Source organism: Musa acuminata, unplaced genomic scaffold (assembly GCF_036884655.1).
Source record: "Musa acuminata AAA Group cultivar baxijiao unplaced genomic scaffold, Cavendish_Baxijiao_AAA HiC_scaffold_1103, whole genome shotgun sequence".
NCBI lineage: Eukaryota > Viridiplantae > Streptophyta > Magnoliopsida > Zingiberales > Musaceae > Musa > Musa acuminata.
In genome coordinates this window covers 1-20,682 of record NW_027021316.1, presented here as the reverse complement: position 1 = coordinate 20,682, position 20,682 = coordinate 1, and the positions used below count along the sequence as shown (strand labels likewise).

The following is a 20,682-nucleotide window of genomic DNA, read 5'->3' as shown; positions in this document are numbered from 1 at the left end:
GCATATAATCCTCCTTGCCTATCGCGTACTCGTTTTTTATACCCGTATTGTAATTGGAGTCTGCCAGGTCCAGAAATGGGACCCAGGTGGGATCCGTCGACACGTCGAATCACAAGGCAGGTGGCTCGGCGAGCGAAAATAAAGGGTGGGCAAGGTGACGTTTGCCCCTCATCGATTCGATCCACTCGGGGCTCGACGACTGTAGAAATTGCCTTCGTCCTCGATCGGGCTTTTAATCGGCGCTGCGCCACTACCAATTAAAAGGAAGAAAAAGAAATCCAAATCAGGGGACAATAAAGAATTAATTGGAGATTTCGTTTCGGAAGATCGAATCGCGGAGATCGGTCGAGAGGGAGCGTTAATTCATTGAAAGCCAAGCAAGGAATTGGTATCCGAAGAAAGGGCTTCGATTCGGCCGCCGCTGGATGCCTCCCCCCTTCCTTCCTGTCGTCGGATCTTCGGTTGGTAATTAGGGTTTTTTGGTCCAGGAACCCTCGGGGTTCCGCGTTTTCCCCTTCCGTCGCCACCGTAATTGGTCGGGCAGCAGATGCGACGGCGACGAGCGAACGTCGACCGGTGATCGCCGCCGCCGTGGGATCGCGTTCCCCTTCTGCATCGGTTAGTTGGGCTTGTTGCTTCTTTTAGGTTTGTCGATTGAGCGTGGTTTCGATCGATGCCGGACTGCTAGGGTTTCGTATGGGGCTGGTGACGCGATTTGTGTTGGTTTACCTCTCTTTAGCATCTTATTTCGATAGGGAAAAGAGGGGATTCTGATACGCCCGAACTGTTTTGTGATGTATCCCTGGCCGGAGTTCATGATTCTTATGCTTACTGCATGGGTTGGGCCTTCTCATAATGTCATGGCGGCTTAATTCTATCCAATTTAGGGCTCATTGATTTTTCGTTGGTATTTGTTCCAAGCGTCTAGGTTCATTTGCTGGTGTTGTTGATAGTTGTAGTGAAGTCGGAAGAAAATACGATCATGATCTTCATCTAAGCCACAGGTGTTTGATTGTGGTCAGCTTCCCGAGGAGTAAAGACACTATGAAAATAGGAACACCTTGCATATTTATAATTTATTCAACTTAATTTTTTGCTTTCTTTTCTGGGCACACGTTTCTGTTGCTAAATGACTTACTTTACGACATGTTTTCATTTCTTTTGGTTGGATGTTCCATGCTGAATTTGGTCATTGTGCAGATCACTTATCAGGAGCCGGATGGCGTGATCAAAAACGTCAGGAGTGACCTTTCTTATTCCCAGTTATTGGGAACATCGTGTCTTCAGTTGCAATCCTGTGTCCTTTCATACTGTATGACGGTTGTATAGTGATTGGTTTTCGAGTCTTGACAATTGGGCTCGTAACTGATAAAATCTTGGCAGAAGATATCTGTGTGATTGTACCAAAAGGAAGGAAGATGAATGCACATGCTCATTTGGCTGGGCAGATCACCAATCAGATGTCCAACCAAGTGTCTGGTCCACCTCAGCAGATTGGAAATTATATGGCACCCCAGATGCAGAGTCTCGGACCCCGACCTGTAGATTCTGAACTTCAGGATGCTCGCATTACCATGCAACACAAGATGTAAGCAGTCATTACTTGGCATTCTTTCAATCATCTCACTTTCTCTGAACCTTTTGTGGAGCATGTGTTCTCAATCTTTGTCATCCAGTCGCCTTGGTGGCTCAAGGTGGTACATACAGCCTATACTAGGCGGTCTCTTGGTGATGGATTTAGAATAAAGCACTCGTTTCTATTCAGCAGCTCGTTATAGTATGAGGTTATATATCTTAACCGACATCTTCACTTGGATGATATCACACAGGCCAGCTTTATCTTAGCTGGTGGGCTACCTTCACCTTAGTTCAAGGGTTGGGTCTTCAATCCCTTGTAGGTGCTATATTCCTTGCTACATGCAAACTGTAACGTCGTCCCTTGTGGGTTGAAGAGGGAAACAAGCCTTGACATTACAATTAGGTTCCTTTCTTGGAACCTCGGTGACTAGGGTTTGTGTTTGGATCATGGAAACTTCTTTTTTTTTTTCAAGAGTCCTCTCTGGATCCCGCATTGATGAGAGCCTTGCACAATGGGTTACCCTTGTGGCGCTTTGATTACTCTCCATGGTTTTGTGGGCTTTTGTTAGTCCTTCTACCTAAAGCTTTGAACTATGTGTCCGTAACAAAAAAAAAGAAGACATTTTCACATATTCAACTGAGTAGTTCTGTAGCATATCTTAAGGCATGCATGATATAAGTCATTATAATTGCCTTCAAATTTAAAGTATAATCAGTAGACCTAGCATGTATCTTCCTGCCAAGCAGAACGTGTTGCCTTGCTTCTTGATTGTCCATCATGTGTTTGGCCCAGCCCAGTTCACTACTTCCATGATATTACTTATTTGACAAGTGTTTTTTTTGTTTGTTTGAGATACCATGATGTAAGCTAATAAATTTGTCTTAAAAATTTAAATTAAACTTATAAACATAACATAGCATATCAGCTAGCATGTATCTTCCTTCTAAGTTCATCGTGTTGCTTGGTTTCTTGGTTTCCCATAGAGGTTGGTCCAGATCAGTGAAAGACTAATTGTGGTGTCATTTATTAGACTATTTTTTTCTGAAAATAATTTTCGTAATGTACCCTTTACTCTGTAATATAGAACTTAAGTGTCTGATGTTGATTTATTATTACCAGAAGAATTTGCAAAATTTTTTTAATTTATATGCCGCATGCCTGTTACAGGCATACATACAGAGTAAGGGATATTTCTATTGTCTATATGCTTACATATGTGGATTTATATGGTAGATCTTCTATGAGGTATGCAATATCTGTCTATAGATCAAAGCCAACATGGCAAAATGAAAAACTGCTACAACAATGCTATTGAAATGAACATCCGGTTGTTATAATGTATCTCCATTTTTGGCCTACTTTGATCCAGCACGTTATCTTGCCATTATATTGTCATCCAATCATATGAACCTGCTGGATGATTTGTGAGCAATATTTTGGGCATCTCAACCATAGAAATAGAATGAAATAGGAAAGGGAAAGTGTTACCTGTTAAACAAGTACAAAATGGTATTGTTTGGTATCTTACTTGTGTAATGAACATTAAACTGCAAGTTCGTTAGTTGTCAGAACCTTACATTTGTCATAATCTTAAAGCAGTAGCATATGGCTATGACATGAGCGAGTGTTGCCATCGTACTAGGTTGTCAGTTACAAAAATAACCTCTCTGCTTGTAGCAATTAGATTGTGTGCTGCATTCACTGGACCATTGCGTTGATAGAAGTCTCATCCACTGGGCCACCCTTTTTACATGGGCTATAACACTTTATAAGATCAATGTGGCTTCTTGTATAACACAACCTTGCATTGTCCATGTCAACTTTATAAATTACATTACATCCAAATGATACGAAATCCTTTCTTTATAAGTGGGCATCTGTTTTCTTGTCATATTCAATTGTGTCAACAGGAGTCATTGCTACATCTGACATAACACCAGTACTGGGTTCTCTTAAGAGTAAATACTCTCCGATTATATTGCCAGAAGCTAATCTTGATCTTTTCATCGAGCATTGTTTTTGAGTTTGTCTTTATTTCTTGTGGTACAATGTAATAATTGGCGATATTCCTCAAGGCTTAATTGTGGATGTTGTGCTCAATATCCTAGTAATTTTGCTACACTCACAAGTTGCAGAATATGGATGCAATTAATATGCTTCTACCCACAACTTCTATGTGTCCATTGCATGTGATAAATTAGTGTCTTTGCCACTTCTGCATGTAAATCCATTTTTTATGCCTTGTTAGTTAGTTCTAACTTTAGGCTTGCTACTCAATAATAAATGGAAAATATTAACTCTGAATTGGCATTCTAAACTTGCTTTACAAATTTGAGAAATTCACCACTTGGATAAAATGGAAATTATTCTTGTGGCTTGGTATATTTTATCTTAGTACACTTTTTCCCCAAAATATGTAATTTATTTGTGCATCATGCCATGTTGGGAGAGCTTGCAATCAACATGCAGTTGGCTCTTAAGTTTTGTTGGTCCTTAGTGTAGTGCTGATTTGAGGCAAAGTGACTGCATAGTAGATTATCATGAAACTTAGAAAACTAGTTCACTGTAAGATAATCTAGCATCATCGTAATTTGTATAGGCTATAAAGGACTTTATAAAATTTTCCTATAATTGAAAAGAGTCTGAATTACCATGAATATGACTGATTTTGACATTGAAAGCTTCATTTACTTTCTAGGATGAAACAATACAACATAAGTATCCAGTGTATTAGTATTGAAATTATGTAGCATTCTCCAAGTGTTCACATTTGTGCTTCTTGATTTGTTATGACAGTTATAAATGTTTGGATGTTGCAGCTACAATATTCTTCAAAGACGAAAACAAATGTTCCCTGATGAGTGGGTACGGAGGCTACCAGAGCTTGTTAAGCGTTTAGAGGAGCGTATATTCAAGGATGCTACAAGGGTAACTATCTCATTTACCGATGTTTTTTTGCACTTCTGTGGCAACTCTTTTATTGTTCAAATGCTTCATTAATCTGTTTGCTATTTTAGTCTGGAAAATTCTAGTTTAAGTGCTAGTGAGAAAGTTTCAATTCTAGATTGTTCTTTAGTTTAAAAGTCTCCTTCTTGAGGCAGCTTCACATAATAGGTTATTTTATTCCTGCACTAAAGTCTTCACTGGTTATTTAATGCACGAATGTGTTTATGATCAGGAAGAATATTTAAATTTAGCCTCGGAACCAGTTGAGCTTCGTTTATTCTCTATAATAAAGAATGTCCTCAACCACAATCGACCTTTATCACATCATATTACATCTTCTTCCACCGTAAGTACAATGATCCCGACTCCTGGTGTACCAAACAATGGCAGCGCTCATGCTATGATTCCGGTTCAGCCAGAGAATCCTACAATTGCCACCAGCAACACAGCTATTGCATCTCAAACTGCAGCAAACACAGGAAACTTACTTATAAATGCTAATGGCCCAACTGATGCGGGAAATAGTGCCTCCTTTAATGCTTCAGATGGTAAGTTCTGGGTATAGTTATTCTTGTTAATAACGTTTGCATATCTTCTGTTGCTTTTGACTGATTTGTACTTCTTGTACTTATGTTGTAGGAACAGTATCTAGTGGCTACCAGCAGCAATCTGCAACTTTTACTCTTGGTTCAGGTGGAAGTAATATAATGTCCTCAATGGCTTCAACCAACATATCAAGACAATTTGGTCAGATGATACCAACCCCTGGACTTAATAGTCAGCAGGCAATATCTGCAAACTCTGACTGTTCTAGTGGAGCTGGATTTTCTAGCAATGAGCCTTCTGTGGCTCCACAGTCAGTCCATCAAAAGAAATATGTTTCCAGTCAAAACAGTCATATATCACATAATCTTGGTGCTCAAATTGGTGGTGGAATGAGATCCAATGTCTTGCACAAGGGTTCCTCTTATGGATTCTCAAATGGGCTTGCAAATGGTGCATTGGGATTAATTGGGGACAACATGCAACTAAGTGGGCCTACAGCATCAGATGGTTTCCTAAGTCCTGCTCCTTATGCTAGTTCTTCAAAGCCTCTGCTGCAGAACTTTGATCAGCAACATCATCAATCGAGGATACCAAGTAATTTCTCCCTTAATCATTAGCAACTCAATTTATACATGTTTACTTCTCTAGCTAGCTGCTGATGTAGTTAGTTTCCATCAGATGCCTTTTAAATAAAATATCTTTGTTTGTAGCTATATGTTAATTAACCTTTCTACTATTAATCTGTGAATTTGATAGTTATAACAAACTTAGAGGTGTAGCTTTTTTTTCTCTACAGCATCATTATCACAGCAAATATTACCTAACGTTGATGGTAATACAGCAAAGGCAAATGATGTAAAACACTCTGAGACCTTTCATGGACCTGATTTATCTGGTTTATCTGCTATGAGTAACATGAGTTCTGTAAATTTGCATCCCAAGGCAAGAACAAACTCAGGGTTTCTAAACCATCATGCAAGTTTACAATCAATGAGACTTCCGCTGAATGTGAGACCCCAAATGACTGATCAATCAGAGAATATAAGTTACCACTCATCACAGTCAGCCAGGGAACATCTACTGCAATCACAACAGCATGTTCAGCAATCTTCGCAACAGCCTAATCAAGCTTATGCACCATTTCCTCAGAACCAGCATCAGCTACTGCAGAGACATCAGCAAAGTATGCAGCATCAACAACTTATAGTAAATACTGATTCTTTGAGGAAGTCCTTGGTAACTTCTCATTTTGGTGAGCAGCTAATGCCTGGTTATGCGGATGTAACCTGTTCTGACACTTTGATTCAGTCAGCAGCTCAACAGGTCCGACCTCCAGAAGTACAGGCTCAATACCACCAGAATTCTTCTTCCGGAGATCATTCTAAAAGTGCTCAATTGCTTGGTCATTTGCCCAGCTCTCAAGATTTTCATGTCCCAGTTTCAGAGGGTTTACAGCAGTTGCATCCACACCTGCAATCTGATGGATTTTCAAACAAGTTTGGTCGATTATCTAGCGGATCGCAAGCAGAAGAACTCCTTCAGTTTGAGTGGCATCCACAGCCACTACAAGCACAGATGCTAGACAAACCACCAGGCCAACAACCACAGGAGGAGTTTCATCAAAGAATAGCAGGACAAAATGAAGCTCAGCTGTTGCACCTCTCTGCTAGAGAATTGGATGCTGAACATGGAGACTCTATAAAACAACAAAACTATTTGAAGCAAATAAGGTGGTTACTATTTCTGCATCATGCTCGCAGGTGTCCGGCACCAAAAGGACTATGTACAGAAACTAATTGCATAAAAGTTCAGGAGTTGATTTGCCATATGGATATCTGTAAGAGTGAGTTGTGTAAGTTTCCACGCTGTTCCCAGTCTAGGAAACTTGTCAAGCATATCCGTACTTGCCAAGCAGCCGATTGTCCTGTCTGCACTCCAGTACATGATCATATAGCAGCAAACTATAAGGCCCATGCTCGTGCTTTATCTAATACTAGTGTGGTATTTGAAATTAAAGCTAATTCTGATGGAATGAAAAAAGACACAGTGCCTACTGAAAATTCCGAGGACTGGCAGTCTGCATCAAAGCGCATGAAGGTTCAACATGCATCTCCTTTTTTCCCTAAAAGTGAAACTTCACTAGTCTGTGCTCCTTCTGGGAACCAACCTTATGATTTCCAAGAGGTGCAGTCCTTGGAGTGCAAACAAACCGGTCTGAAAATGTCTGCTAATTCTGGGGTCATTGTAAAGATGGATGGAACTTCTGGCTCTGGACAAGAAAAGATACCAGTCTTTGGCAGTGACATTGATGGGAATATGAGTTTGCCAAGCTGTGAAAAAGATCCTGATGTTTCTAACACTGTTGACTCTCATGTCAAACAAGAAAATATGGTGGTTGATGAAGTTCTGGATCAGGCTACTGCTGGAATCAAGCAGGATCCAGATAACCCTCCAACAGATCAAATAACTGCAAGTAAATCAGGGAAACCAAAAATAAAAGGTGTTTCATTGACTGAACTGTTCACCCCAGAACAAATTAAGGAGCATATAATTGGTTTGAGGCGATGGGTTGGTCAGGTTAGGTTTCTTGCATTACTTGTCCAAAATTTAACTGATAATTTTCTTAAGCTCAAATATTCACGAGGCATATTATTTCATGCCCCCTTTGATTGTTCTTCAATGGCCATCTGTTGTATAACAACAAATTTGTTTATTTTTTAGTTTTTTGATTGATGATTGTTTTAGATAACTATAATAGTCTTCACCAAATTGTTTCTATCCTTTTTTCGATTAAGAAGATTATGTCTTATTGATGCATAAGCCTTATATTGTTGGCTATTCAATACTTTACAGAGCTGCTGAAATGTTTGTTTTGCTACTGTAATGCCTTTGACTTCTAACCTTTTGTTTTTCATGTTTCCTGAGCTAACAGATCTTCAATGTATGTGATATTGTTTACCTCAAACAATCATTTTAATTGTGACATCAAAAGCTGAAGATGTTGAGCTTACATCTCAGTGTGTATTTGTTTTACATGGGAGTAATTGGATGTTTGATATGATTCATATGTTTGCTAGTCAACTATGACATGTGCTTACTTATTGGACTGTAAATGCATCTGTACAAACTTTGTGAATCTTTTATAACAACTTCTGCAAACATCATCAGACTATTGATTGCCAAGGTTTCTTTAAGATTTCACTTGACGTATATTATAGATGTTGGATTTGTTTTTAAAAGGTTAACACTCAGTGCTGGAACCGTTGAAAAATAAGATATAAACAAATACTTTTAACGTTTGGGGTACTTATATTTGTTCCACCATTCTATTTTCTGGGCAAAATTTACAAGCATCTGTTGCACTAGCTTATTCCAACGGACCAGCATGCACATAAATGGATGCTGTTTTTGAAGCAATCATTGCTATTTTCTGGAATAAAAGTGTGCTGATACCCTTTTGCCACAGTATAATTCCAACCAACACTGGCCGATAGGCGGGGGCCTGCCTTTGGCACCACCAGTACGATTCCAGTGTCATGGGTTCCAACTTGTTTTCTTGGCTAAGTTGTGCCAGTCAGCAAAACCATTCTTGGAGTGACGTGCTATAAAAATGCTATACCAAACATTCTAACTAAAGAATTATAAATAATATCCATATAGGCTTAAGATATTTGTGCCAACCTACAAGACATGGGACTTTTTTTTCTCTCTCTTTAGTTGTCTCTTTGAAAATGTGAGTTGATGAACTTAGCCAGTGTAGACAAGTCAATAGACTGTTCTACTAGCAGAACCAATCAATTTTTCAAGTCTGTAAATGAAATCAAGAGACACTCTGGCTACTGCATGCTTGTGCATAAATTATACACTCACTTTGTAGTGTTTTTGTTCGACCAGGTTGTATTATATTCATGATAAATTTATCATGTGACTTGTATAGCTTGGAGTTCGTAGTAGCACTAATTATCTATGTTTTCTCACTGACAACAAATACTGATCCAAGATTCTTGATATAGTTGGACAGTAGTATTTTTTATATGTTATATTTTATGATGTATTTTTATACTTGTTGCAAAATTTTCTCACCTTGTACTACATAGTTCCTTGATTTTTAACAATCTGTTTAATCGAGGAGTTTCTTTTCTCATTAATATATTCGAATTTATGCAAATTAAGAAAGTAAAAAAAAGGAGAAAACATAATGTAGAGTTGCAGTTACTGTTCAATCAAAATAAAGTTTTTCAAAAATCGCCAGGAAACTTGTATTGGAAAACTATGGTGGAGTTTGTTCTGTGTTATGGCTTATCCATTCTGTTGAGCATTTGAACTCGCCAATATTCAAAGTTATCATTCCACTGACTTGACAGCATTATACATATGCTACATGGCATCTGTGGTGGATGCTTCATTTCTTTGGGTAAGGCATATAAGGCTGAACTGGTCTCACTTAAATGATGATGGATTCATCGGAACGGAGTTGTAATTAGTATGTAAATAATGCACTTGAAACAAGGAATTTAACAATATCTATCTTCTACTTTTCATCATTTGTCAGATGCTGCTTGGTCCGACTTCCTTTCCCCACCCATCTTTCTTCTCTTTTCTTTATTTGTGGACAGTATTATGGATGTTATTGTTTACATGTATATGAAGGTATTTTGGTCAATGCATGTTGAAGTTGCAAATTGATTAACTTCCATCACAAACTCTTTGTGACCATGCTAGGAACTGCTAGTATTATTTTAATCAGACATGAGTAAATATTATCAGTTTCTTGTTTGGCAGAGTAAGGCTAAAGCTGAGAAGAATCAAGCAATGGAGCGCTCAATGACTGAGAACTCGTGTCAGCTTTGTGCAGTGGAAAAGCTCACTTTTGAACCCCCTCCAATATATTGTTCTCCTTGTGGTGCTCGAATAAAGCGAAATGCATTTTATTATACAATTGGAAGTGGTGAAACTCGTCACTACTTCTGTATCCCATGCTATAATGAGGCTCGTGGTGAGACTATAGAAGCTGAAGGATCTACATTCTTGAAGACAAAGCTTGAAAAGAAGAGAAATGATGAGGAAACTGAAGAATGGGTAAATCTCTGCTTTGTATTTTCATTTTTTTTTTCCTTTTTTTTCCTTTGAGATTTAGATTCTGATCTGTGTGAAAGCTCAAACATACTCTATGTTTCATTATAGTGGGTGCAATGTGATAAATGTGAAGCTTGGCAACATCAAATATGTGCTCTATTCAATGGTCGAAGAAATGATGGAGAAGCTGAATACACTTGCCCTAATTGCTATGTAGAGGAGATAGAAAGTGGTGAACGCAAGCCCTTATCTCAGAGTGCTGTTCTTGGTGCAAAAGATTTGCCAAGAACCATACTCAGTGATCACATAGAACAACGGCTTTTCAGACGGTTGAAGCAGGAGAAGCAAGAGAGAGCCAAGCATCTGGGGAAAAATTTTGATGATGTGAGTAGAACATTGGTTTTGCATTTCCTTCTTGCATAATATAGTTTGATCTAAACTTAGAAGGGACATGAAAGATATTCTGATAGCTAGAACTGAAAATTTCATTTCCTTGTATGTTAATGATGATTCATAAATGGTGTTGAAAAACCTCCATTTGTTTTTGGACAAATTCTATGAAATTGTCAACAGATGACTTTGAATGCCAGTTGAGCTACATCTGGCCATTGTCTCAGTTCCTTTTCTCTTTGCTTTTTGATGTATTGCATCTCTTCTTATTCAAATCTTTGTGTTATTTTTTATTATATCTCAGATGCAATTGGTTGATATAGGCATATATAGTTACCGTTCTTTTTTCCAGATAGACATAGCTGCTGATTACTTTGATTAAACCTTAAGATCTTCTGGACCAATCATTCTGCATTTCACATATCATCTTTTTTGTGCCCTGCAATAGGTTGTACTATTGTTTAGAACTTATAGTAAGACATCATGTTCTATTTTAGATTAGTCTGATGCCTGATAATATTAGCATGATCTTCCCTCTTTTACAAATTCCTACCATTTATTCATCAGACGTCTCACTATTCTTTATCAGTCTATTAAAATTTGACCCCAATTGGAATTCTAAAATTCCTGCTATAGATAATGTGAAAAAGATTTAAGAGTGACTTGGCCTCCTTTAACCCTTTACTAGTCGACTTGAGTAGACATAATTAGAGTAGAATTAGGGCGCTAAATAAGTTGATCTGCAATGTCCACTGTCTTGTGCAGTGGTTGTCAAGACTAGTATTCAACTCCAGGTCAGACAAGGATATCTTGTCTAGTCTTATTTAGAATTCAATGAGATATATAAATATACTGTTGAAAACTTACCATATCTAAACTAACATTAACCGAGTATTATTTAAATAAAAAGACAATACTAAGACATTAGAAACACTTAAGAAAAAAGAAAGAATGCTTCAAAAATAATTATAGGACCTAACTACTCTGTATGGAAATAAGACCTAATCTAGACCTATACTGCACATATCCAAGTCCTATGATTACTGTGCACAAGACTCCAATGCAACCTGCAAAAAAGTGATGCCTTGTCAATATCATGAATCATCCAACTTCCAATATAACTTCCTTGCCATGGACCATCACTCATCCAGTATTTATCTGGCATTGCAACCATTATCTATATTGTATGTAGCTTAATCAAGGCATTCTGACTGGTCTTACTTAGATCTTGTGTACCTAAATCTGAAAATGTTGAGATATTTCTGCCTGGCTGATTTTTGCTGAAATCGTCTGGTCCATGAACATTGGTCGGACCAGTCAATACCCGTCGTACCATACTGTTTCAGCCGAAATCACAGTCTTTGCTTTCTTGTTCACATGTCAATCTATTACAAGAAGAGTTACCGTCATTTTTTCTGAGTTGATTGTCTATTTTGTGCCACATATATGCGTTGGTTTTCTTTTTTTGAGTTCTATTTCATTTTTTATATAGACATAGAACTCAGTTTTATTATCCTGGTATAATGGAACATATTCAGGTGCCGAATTTGATTTACTTTTTAGCTGCTTCATGCAAACATATATCTATTTATTTATGTAGGGTCAGTTTGTGACAATGAGAATTATGCATATTTTAATTATTGTTTGTTGTCCTTTATGAATGTATTTATTTAGGTGTGATCTTATCAACCATTGTTTTTATGGAGTTTTGCCTAGGTGATTTATTATTATGCTAAGATCTTTGATTATAGTTAGTATTGCAGAACTGAGTTTTTAGCTTCTTTCCGAATATTTAATGCATCTTCTCATTTATGTGACAAAAAGTTGTTTTGTCCCTTTTATTTGTTCCAATACTTTTATTTATATTTTTTAATTAAAGATGGTAAATTTCTTTATACTTTAAGTTCATACTTCTTTTCCATACTTTAGGTGCCTGGGGCTGAAGGGCTTGTAATTAGAGTTGTATCATCTGTTGACAAAAAGTTGGAAGTAAAGCAGCGATTTCTAGAGATATTTCATGAGGAAAATTACCCTAAAGAGTTTCCTTATAAGTCCAAGGTACAAAAACTGCATTCTCAATAAACTGCTGAAATATGTGCTTCTTATTGTTTTATGCTGAAGGAATTTACTAAACTTCCAAAGAAATAGTTCATCTCCATATTGAAATCTGCAAGCTCTAAATTTGTGTTTTTTTCCAGGCCATATTATTGTTTCAAAAGATAGAAGGTGTAGAAGTATGCCTATTTGGGATGTATGTTCAGGAATTTGGTTCAGAATGCTCTTTTCCTAACCAGCGGCGCGTCTATCTTTCATATTTAGACTCTGTCAAGTACTTCAGGCCTGAGATCAAAACAGTGACTGGGGAAGCTTTACGTACTTTTGTTTATCATGAAATTCTGGTACTTTGACTTCAGTGGCCTTTTTTTTTTTTCATGTTATAAATATAATTGAAAAAAAGTTCCATCATATATTAATGATCACATGTTTGTTTTCTCTAAAAGCAATGATGACTGTGTACTTTAGTCTTTTTTTTATTTCAATTTATTTTTTAGCAATAACATGTTTCCATTTATATGTGGCTCCAGATCGGATATCTTGAATACTGCAAGATACGGGGGTTCACAAGCTGTTACATCTGGGCATGTCCTCCTTTAAAGGGTGAGGACTACATATTGTATTGCCATCCTGAGATTCAGAAAACTCCAAAATCTGACAAACTCAGGGAGTGGTAAGCTTAAAGGTGTTCAAATCATTTCTTTTCTTTCAGATTTCATTATTTGCTATGCACTGCATTATTTGTTTTTTTTTCTTTTATCAGGTACTTGACTATGCTTCGAAAAGCTTCTAAGGAGAATATTGTTGTCGACCTGACTAACCTGTATGATCATTTTTTTGTGACAATGGGGGAGTGCAAGGCTAAAATAACTGCAGCTCGTTTGCCATACTTCGATGGAGATTATTGGCCTGGTGCAGCTGAGGATCTGATCAACCAACTTCGCCAAGAAGAAGATGGTCGCAAACAAATGAAAAAGGGAAAAACCAAAAAGACTATTACGAAAAGGGCTCTGAAAGCTGCTGGTCATTCTGATCTTTCTGGAAATGCCTCTAAGGATGCTTTATTGATGCAAAAAGTAATTTTCTTTTACTTGGTTATTCTATTATTTGGTAACTGAATTTTCAAGTATCAAGTATCATCTTACAATAATCTTATAAAACCTTGGTTGTGGTTTTTTGTTGGTGGTCTCAAAACGATCATGAGTTTTATTTCTTGTATGCTTAATTATTCCAGAACTTTTACATTTGTACTGAACACCACTTTCCTGGCTATCTTAACATTTTGTTTTCTTACACAGCTTGGTGAAACCATATGCCCCATGAAAGAAGACTTCATAATGGTCCATTTGCAGCATGCTTGCACACATTGTTGCATGCTACTGGTACGTGGGACACGATGGGCTTGTAGTCAATGTAAAAACTTTCAACTTTGTGACAAGTAAGTATCAATCTACAAGGCAGCATTTTTTTATTCTGATGAACTAATATATTATGAAAATCAAAGAAAAAAGTGCAAAATTAAGTGCCCTTTGTAAAGAGGTGGCAAAAATCCAGGAAGTATAGGTGCTATAAGTGAGATTTATATATAGTCTATATGTCTAAGATGAATTGGATGTTGTTTCTCAATGCTAGAATTGCTGTTTTTTATCTTTGTTAATGTGCTTGTCCTCAATACATGGGTTATTTATTATTTCTAGAAGCGCAGGAGATAGTTTGTGAAGAATGTTATTTTCCTTTCTGTTCCTCCATGTCTTGTCTCTTCTCTCATTGTTTACTTCTTAAATTGCTAGAGAAAAGAAAACTATTAGTCAAATGGAAAATTTAACAAATCAATGTGCTTTTAAACAATTACTTGAGTTTGAAAGCTATACCACTACTTCATAAATGATCTGCTTCTATACTCATAATCATAAGCATCTACCCTTTTTTACTATTGAGTTGATTGCTCACATATCATGACTCATCATTCCTGCAAAAAGAGGTTCGGCCTTGCCTCATTTATCCTTGTTTAACTAATCACTTATGCAAGGCCAGAAGTTTGGAAAATACAGAACTGCAATCAAATAATTCTATGGAACAATGTTGTGCAGATTGTGCTCCTATGATATGGTAGAGGCTAGAAAGTCCTTGTTTATGAATTTTGGATGACATTGCTATTCCTTAAAATAATACTCTGTCATTGTCCTTCTAAAATTATTATACTTAATTTGGTCCTCTTTTTAAACTACCAGCCTTAAAAGTGCCTCTCTCGTTTCTTGTTTTTAATGCCATTCTATATGATCCTTCTAATAGAGTTGACAAGCCTTCAATTTTCAATCGAATGATTCCAGACTTCTAGTGACTCTAAAATTGACCAAATTTGTTACTTCTAAATAGGAGGCAACCACATGCTTGATGCTTGCACACTAATATGGTGTCTGGAAGTTCAATTCTGTTTTCCTTTTTAGTTCTTTTACCCCCTCCTAGTCATGCCTTTCAAAGTTAACCTACTTGAGTGAATGATTTTTCTCTTATCAGTATGGTCCATAGAGTGGTTTTGGACCGTAATGTGGGTATCTTACCGGTACAATATAACACAAAATATTACTAGATTGAAGTGATTCATACATTAATCATGAACTATTGTGTGGTTAAAAGTCTAGTTGAGAGTGGTAAAGAGTTGCTCTAAGTGACTTTCTTGTGTGCAACCATGTGTGGTTATATTAATTATTAAAGGAGCTGAATATATTGGAGTTCTCAATTTGATTGGTTTATATCTGATTGTAGGTGTCATGAAGCAGAACAAAGAGTTGATGAAAGAGAGAGACATCCTACTAACAGTAGGGAAAAGCATATGCTTTATCCAGTGAGTTCTTGTGTCAGAAGTCTTACTCTTAACTGTTTTCAATTTTAAAATTTTCTGTGTTCACGCGTGCATTTCTTATAAAGCAACATGTGTATGTTTGTGGATAAGTTGGATGGCTGTGTACATATGTTTTGCTTATTTTACGAGAACTTTGACCACTAACATATGTATGCCCTGTAGGTTGAAATTAATGATGTCACTCAGGATACAAAGGACAAAGATGATATCCTAGAAAGTGAGTTTTTTGACACTAGGCAGGCATTTTTGAGTCTTTGTCAAGGAAACCATTATCAATATGATACTCTAAGGCGTGCTAAGCATTCATCGATGATGATCTTATATCACCTCCATAATCCTACTGCGCCGGCTTTTGTAACCACATGCATTGTCTGCCACCATGATATCGAAGCTGGTCTGGGCTGGCGTTGTGAAAGTTGTCCGGATTTTGATGTATGCAATGCTTGTTATCAGAAAGGTGGTATTGATCATGCTCATAAGTTGACTAATCATCCATCAATGGCTGATCGTGATGCCCAGAATAAAGAAGCTCGGGCAAAACGAGTTTTACAGGTAAGTTTTATTGATTAAAATTTTCAAATGTATTTTAGATAACATCAAGTTCTTAGGAATATTATTTTTTTCATATTAGTTCTTAGTTACTGTTACACCGTTGTTTCCCTATTTTGAGATTGATCATAACCTTTTAGAGGCATTATATTATTGTGTTGCTTTAGTAAGAACTTCTACAATTTGTTTTAGTTTTGCTTATTGTAATGACATTGTTAAAAGATTCAGGAGTATTTTATATCTGATAATTTTGATATCTGCATGACTGTCTGTTAAAGAGGATTTGCAGCAGCTTCATTGCATCATTTTTTATATACTTTTGATGGCATGCTTAACTTGTACTACTACAAAATTATAGGATGCATCTTCTTTTTTATCGTCCATAAGAAATGATAAAATTCTATCCTCAGAATCAATTATTGATCAACATTACACTTTGTCCTAAATTTTGCAGATCATTATCCTAACCTACAAATCAAGACCAATTTACCTGATGTAGCTTGCTTTTGATAATTATGCATGTTGTTTACAAATGCCAAGTTTGCATTCCTCATGAAAAGATGTTGATGAAAAAATTATTTCATTGTGTATACTAGATCTAAATATGACTAAAACATAATAAGCATTCTTGTACCGTGGTCTTATGCAATTGAAGTTAACATTTTCTTCAATGTGGAAAAGCATTGGTATAAGCATTCGACATTTTCTTCAATGTGGAAAAGCATTAATGAGTTGATTTGCAGTTGTTAGAAAATAACTGTGGACACTAGATTGTTAGATAAATTGATAAAGCCAATGGAGGCATGGATCTTTTTATAAAGATTATCTTTTTTTAGTTGCTGAATTTTCTATATCTTTGAGATGATCAAACAAAGAGGAGTTATAAATTGTCATGACTCGACCTGATGGGTTAACTGACATGTTAACTTTGTTGAGTCTGAATCATTAGTTCATAATACTTAAGTTGAAGTTAACTATAATACACTCAACCTTGATAAGTCAATCTTAGTATTTGTCCACTCTCTATGTGGTCCTAAATTGTGATGCTATAATCTCCCTTGCTTAAGGCTTGATGTCCTCGTCAACATAGCCCAGAATTATACCCTAGCACGGTGCATATGAAGCATGGCCCTGTGGTGGTTCTAGTCCATGATGCGCTCTTTGACCTTTCCATGGGTAATCCTTTCCTACTCGAGCCTCTAATCATGCCCTAATACGGTTAGATAAATGACATGTTAAGCATATCTGGCCTATTAACTTTGTTGAGCTTGAACCATCGGCCCAAAATACATAAGCCAAAGTTAATAGTAGTACATCCATCAACCTGTTATACATCTATCTGAGTCTTGACCTACTTTCGCTGTGAGACTAAATTAGTGTTGGAATCTTCCCCATTTAAGGGCTTGATATTTTCATCAAAATCCAACTTAACCCAAAATCAAATAATAACATGATGCATGTGAGGCATTGTTCAGTGATAGCTTCATGCAATAACGTGCACTCATGATCTCATCTACAGGGAGTCCTTTTCTACTCGAGTCTCTCGTTATGTTCTAGTACTAAGTTGGCTCTAAGACCAATTATCACGATCGACCTGATGATGTAATTGCCTTGTTAATTTTATTGAGTCTGAACCACTAATCCAAAATTCTTAAGCTGAACAAAAAATTTATTGACTCTTTCTATCATCATGATACCCCTTTCGTCTAGCATATATATATTGTCATGTGTTTACTAAATCCTGCATGGTCAACATTTCTGCTTGCTAGTTTTAGTTCTGCAATATGCATATGCAAAATTGATGCCCACATATTTTGCACATTTTTTAGTGGCATCATCTTGTGCATGTGTGCATGCAAATAAGCTTGCCGAGGAAAACATGTATTGTATTTTCTCATACTTATTGCTTATGTTATCCAGATCCACATATCTGTTTCCATTTACAGGATCTGACTTTCCCTAGACTGTAAACATAAATAGATTGTGTTGGCCAAGGTTTGTTCCTTGCAATTGAAGGCCCAATTACTATTACCTTAGAGAAACTCTTTCTAAAATTAGTAGCCTGTCACTTTTTTATTTAGCTTGCTCAATGACCTTGGTTGATTTATTATTTTGGTCTACATCATGCTTCTACTGATATTGATTGGCAATTGCTTGTGCATCATGTAATGAAAACATCACTTAAAAAGCAATGGATGTATGACTTGCAGTGCTTAACATCAACTGTTGTGGCACTACGAAGTTATAAGACTGCTCTTAAACTGTAATTGAAGTTCTCTGTTGTTTGGTTTGAGTTCAAAGAGTTCTGCACTGTTATGTGCTCACTTGTCTTCTTCTGTACCGCAGCTTAGAAAAATGCTAGATCTTTTGGTCCATGCATCGCAGTGTCGGTCTCCTCAATGCCAATATCCAAACTGCCGTAAAGTCAAAGGTCTTTTCCGCCATGGAATACAGTGCAGGACGCGTGCTTCGGGAGGTTGTGTTCTATGTAAGAAGATGTGGTATCTGCTTCAAATACATTCCCGCGCTTGCAAAGAATCAGAATGCAGTGTACCACGGTGCAGGTACCTTTGATGACTCGATATGTTCTATTCTGCTCGATCACTTGGGTGATGTTGTTTGCCGTTGGTACCATGGAAAAATTGACCTCGTCTTTTCAATTCTCCAGGGATCTGAAGGAACACTTGAGAAGATTGCAGCAGCAATCTGATTCCCGGCGGAGGGCTGCCGTAATGGAGATGATGAGACAGCGAGCTGCTGAGGTTGCCGCCAATTCTGGATAGCAAACTGTACAGTAAAGGTTTTTGTTAGCCAGGGATCAACAGGAATGTAGCTGCCAGTCGACGAAGATCCGCCGTCTGAATGTGCCAGCCAGCGATGGTTTCACAGATCTGAATACGACTGACGGACCGATGTGCATGGCATGGCATATGATCAAAATCTATAGGAGTGGGAAAGCGGACTGGCTACAGAAAGTTTGTTTGCTGCGCTAACCAAATCAGCTTAAGGTAATTCTTTGATTTAACAAGCAGCAGTGCTCCACCATACATGGAGGTACGGATGGATGGTGGTTGTATTATAGATGTTCTAATTAATCGATTTCTGAGCTTTAAAATCAGTGTTTTACTTATTTCTCCTGTTTATGTGTCCGGTTGGAGGTGTCCTTTTTCCCTTGGCCCTTTGGCCCTTTGGCCCTTTGCCCTTGTTGTAGGTAGGTAGGTAGGCCTCTGCCCATATTTTGTAGAATGTATATTTGTTGCTACTTTGACCCCCCAAAACACAAAAAAAAAAAAAAAATTGTCCCTAAAAATATTCATGTCACATTGCTTAACCCCATCCACGCATTACAATCCTGCATTGATTGATTGGTGAGTCATGGTTTGATGGCGTGAATTCACTCGTAGATTTTAGAGATATGGCTTTTTTTTCCCCGGGGGGGGAGGGGGGGGGTTGTCTATCTCGAAATGCTGATCGTGTACGTCTTATTGGATGGTGCTTCGTTTGGGCCCTCCAATGGACAAAATCAAAATCGTAGGACGTCCATCTCGCATCATCCGATGATGACTTTTTATCAGAACAAAATTGAAGTCGTCTAAGAACATTTCCAAACGATAAAACTATGCTCATTGAAAGAGTGGTGGACACAACATTTCCTTCCTCGTAGCTCCTACAGCTTGCCCGGTGTGGACCTTATCAGGTCCCAAGCTATATACGACAATGTCCCGTATGTAATATAATCTAATGACAATAAAAGTCTTAACACAAGTATTTTCTTTACATTAGCGAGCTTTGGTAGTGAACGGATCACAAATTTCTCCCTATAACATATTTTTTGTTTTTGCTTTAGGATAAAGTTGGTTTCTTGATTTCCTTGTCACGATTAATCTACTTATAGTTGGTAAGTTCTTATTACCATATTGTATTCTTGTTTTAATTCCTCACTATTATGCTAGCAATTTTTCTTTATAGGAATTGCAACATGAAAAATTACCATCTTATAATTTGTCTTACAGAATGCTAAGATCACAGTCATGAGCAGCTGAGGCGTACTAAGTAACATGCGCAATTCTATGTGGGGAATTGCTGCTATTCCCTGTATAAATCCTTGAATGCGATTAAAATAGAACATTGTCGATTCGGTGCCAACCAACTTGCTGATAAGTAATAAATTTCTGTTTTGTGCTCTTCCCAAAAAACAAAAACAAAAAAAACGGTCATGTTGTATAGCCATCCGCCATCAATCTCGAACTCAGAGCACAAATCAAATGGAGGCACACACAAAGGGATCAGGAGAAGCTGTTGCCCACTACCATTGTTCAAAAAAAGCATTACAAGTTGTCAGAGTTCATATAACAAGCTGTCAGTTTCTATCTACAATCCATTCTTCCAAGGGCTTAAGGTCATCATGGCCGAGCTCGATCTCCTGCTTCAAGCTGGACGGTGAATGCCACAGGCGACGGTTGTAATGGACAAACTCGAGATCACGAGACCTCTGCTGTTCCATGCAGTTCCTTCCCTCAGCATGTAACTGCTCCGACAGATCCTTCCTTAGCATGTACCTCGAGGCACCACTGCAAGCCTGGCTTAGGATTTTGACGGCGAACTTTTGTAGTTCTGGGCATTGCCCTCCGTGCATTGACCACCACATATCTGCAATGTGAAAGAAAGAGATTGATCT

The 20,682-nt window shown here is 37.4% G+C and overlaps 1 protein-coding gene across 2 annotated transcripts; it reads left to right on the top strand.

Moving 5' to 3' along the window:
* Positions 1–205: 205 nt before the first annotated feature.
* Positions 206–19,122, top strand: LOC135666444 (probable histone acetyltransferase HAC-like 1). 2 transcript variants are annotated; one of them, XM_065178016.1, is made up of 17 exons: positions 206–618; positions 1,201–1,588; positions 4,399–4,507; positions 4,758–5,073; positions 5,171–5,665; positions 5,868–7,648; positions 9,854–10,150; positions 10,256–10,531; positions 12,467–12,595; positions 12,736–12,936; positions 13,123–13,265; positions 13,356–13,668; positions 13,891–14,030; positions 15,359–15,437; positions 15,618–16,007; positions 18,351–18,568; positions 18,673–19,122. In XM_065178016.1, the coding sequence occupies exons 2-17, from the start codon at positions 1,419–1,421 to the stop codon at positions 18,785–18,787; spliced, it is 5,172 nt and encodes a 1,723-aa protein (XP_065034088.1). In that variant the 5' UTR covers positions 206–618; positions 1,201–1,418; the 3' UTR covers positions 18,788–19,122. The 2 variants fall into 2 exon arrangements, with proteins under 2 accessions (XP_065034088.1, XP_065034087.1); XM_065178015.1 differs by having other exon boundaries at positions 207–618; positions 5,165–5,665.
* The last annotated feature ends 1,560 nt before the right edge of the window (positions 19,123–20,682 follow it).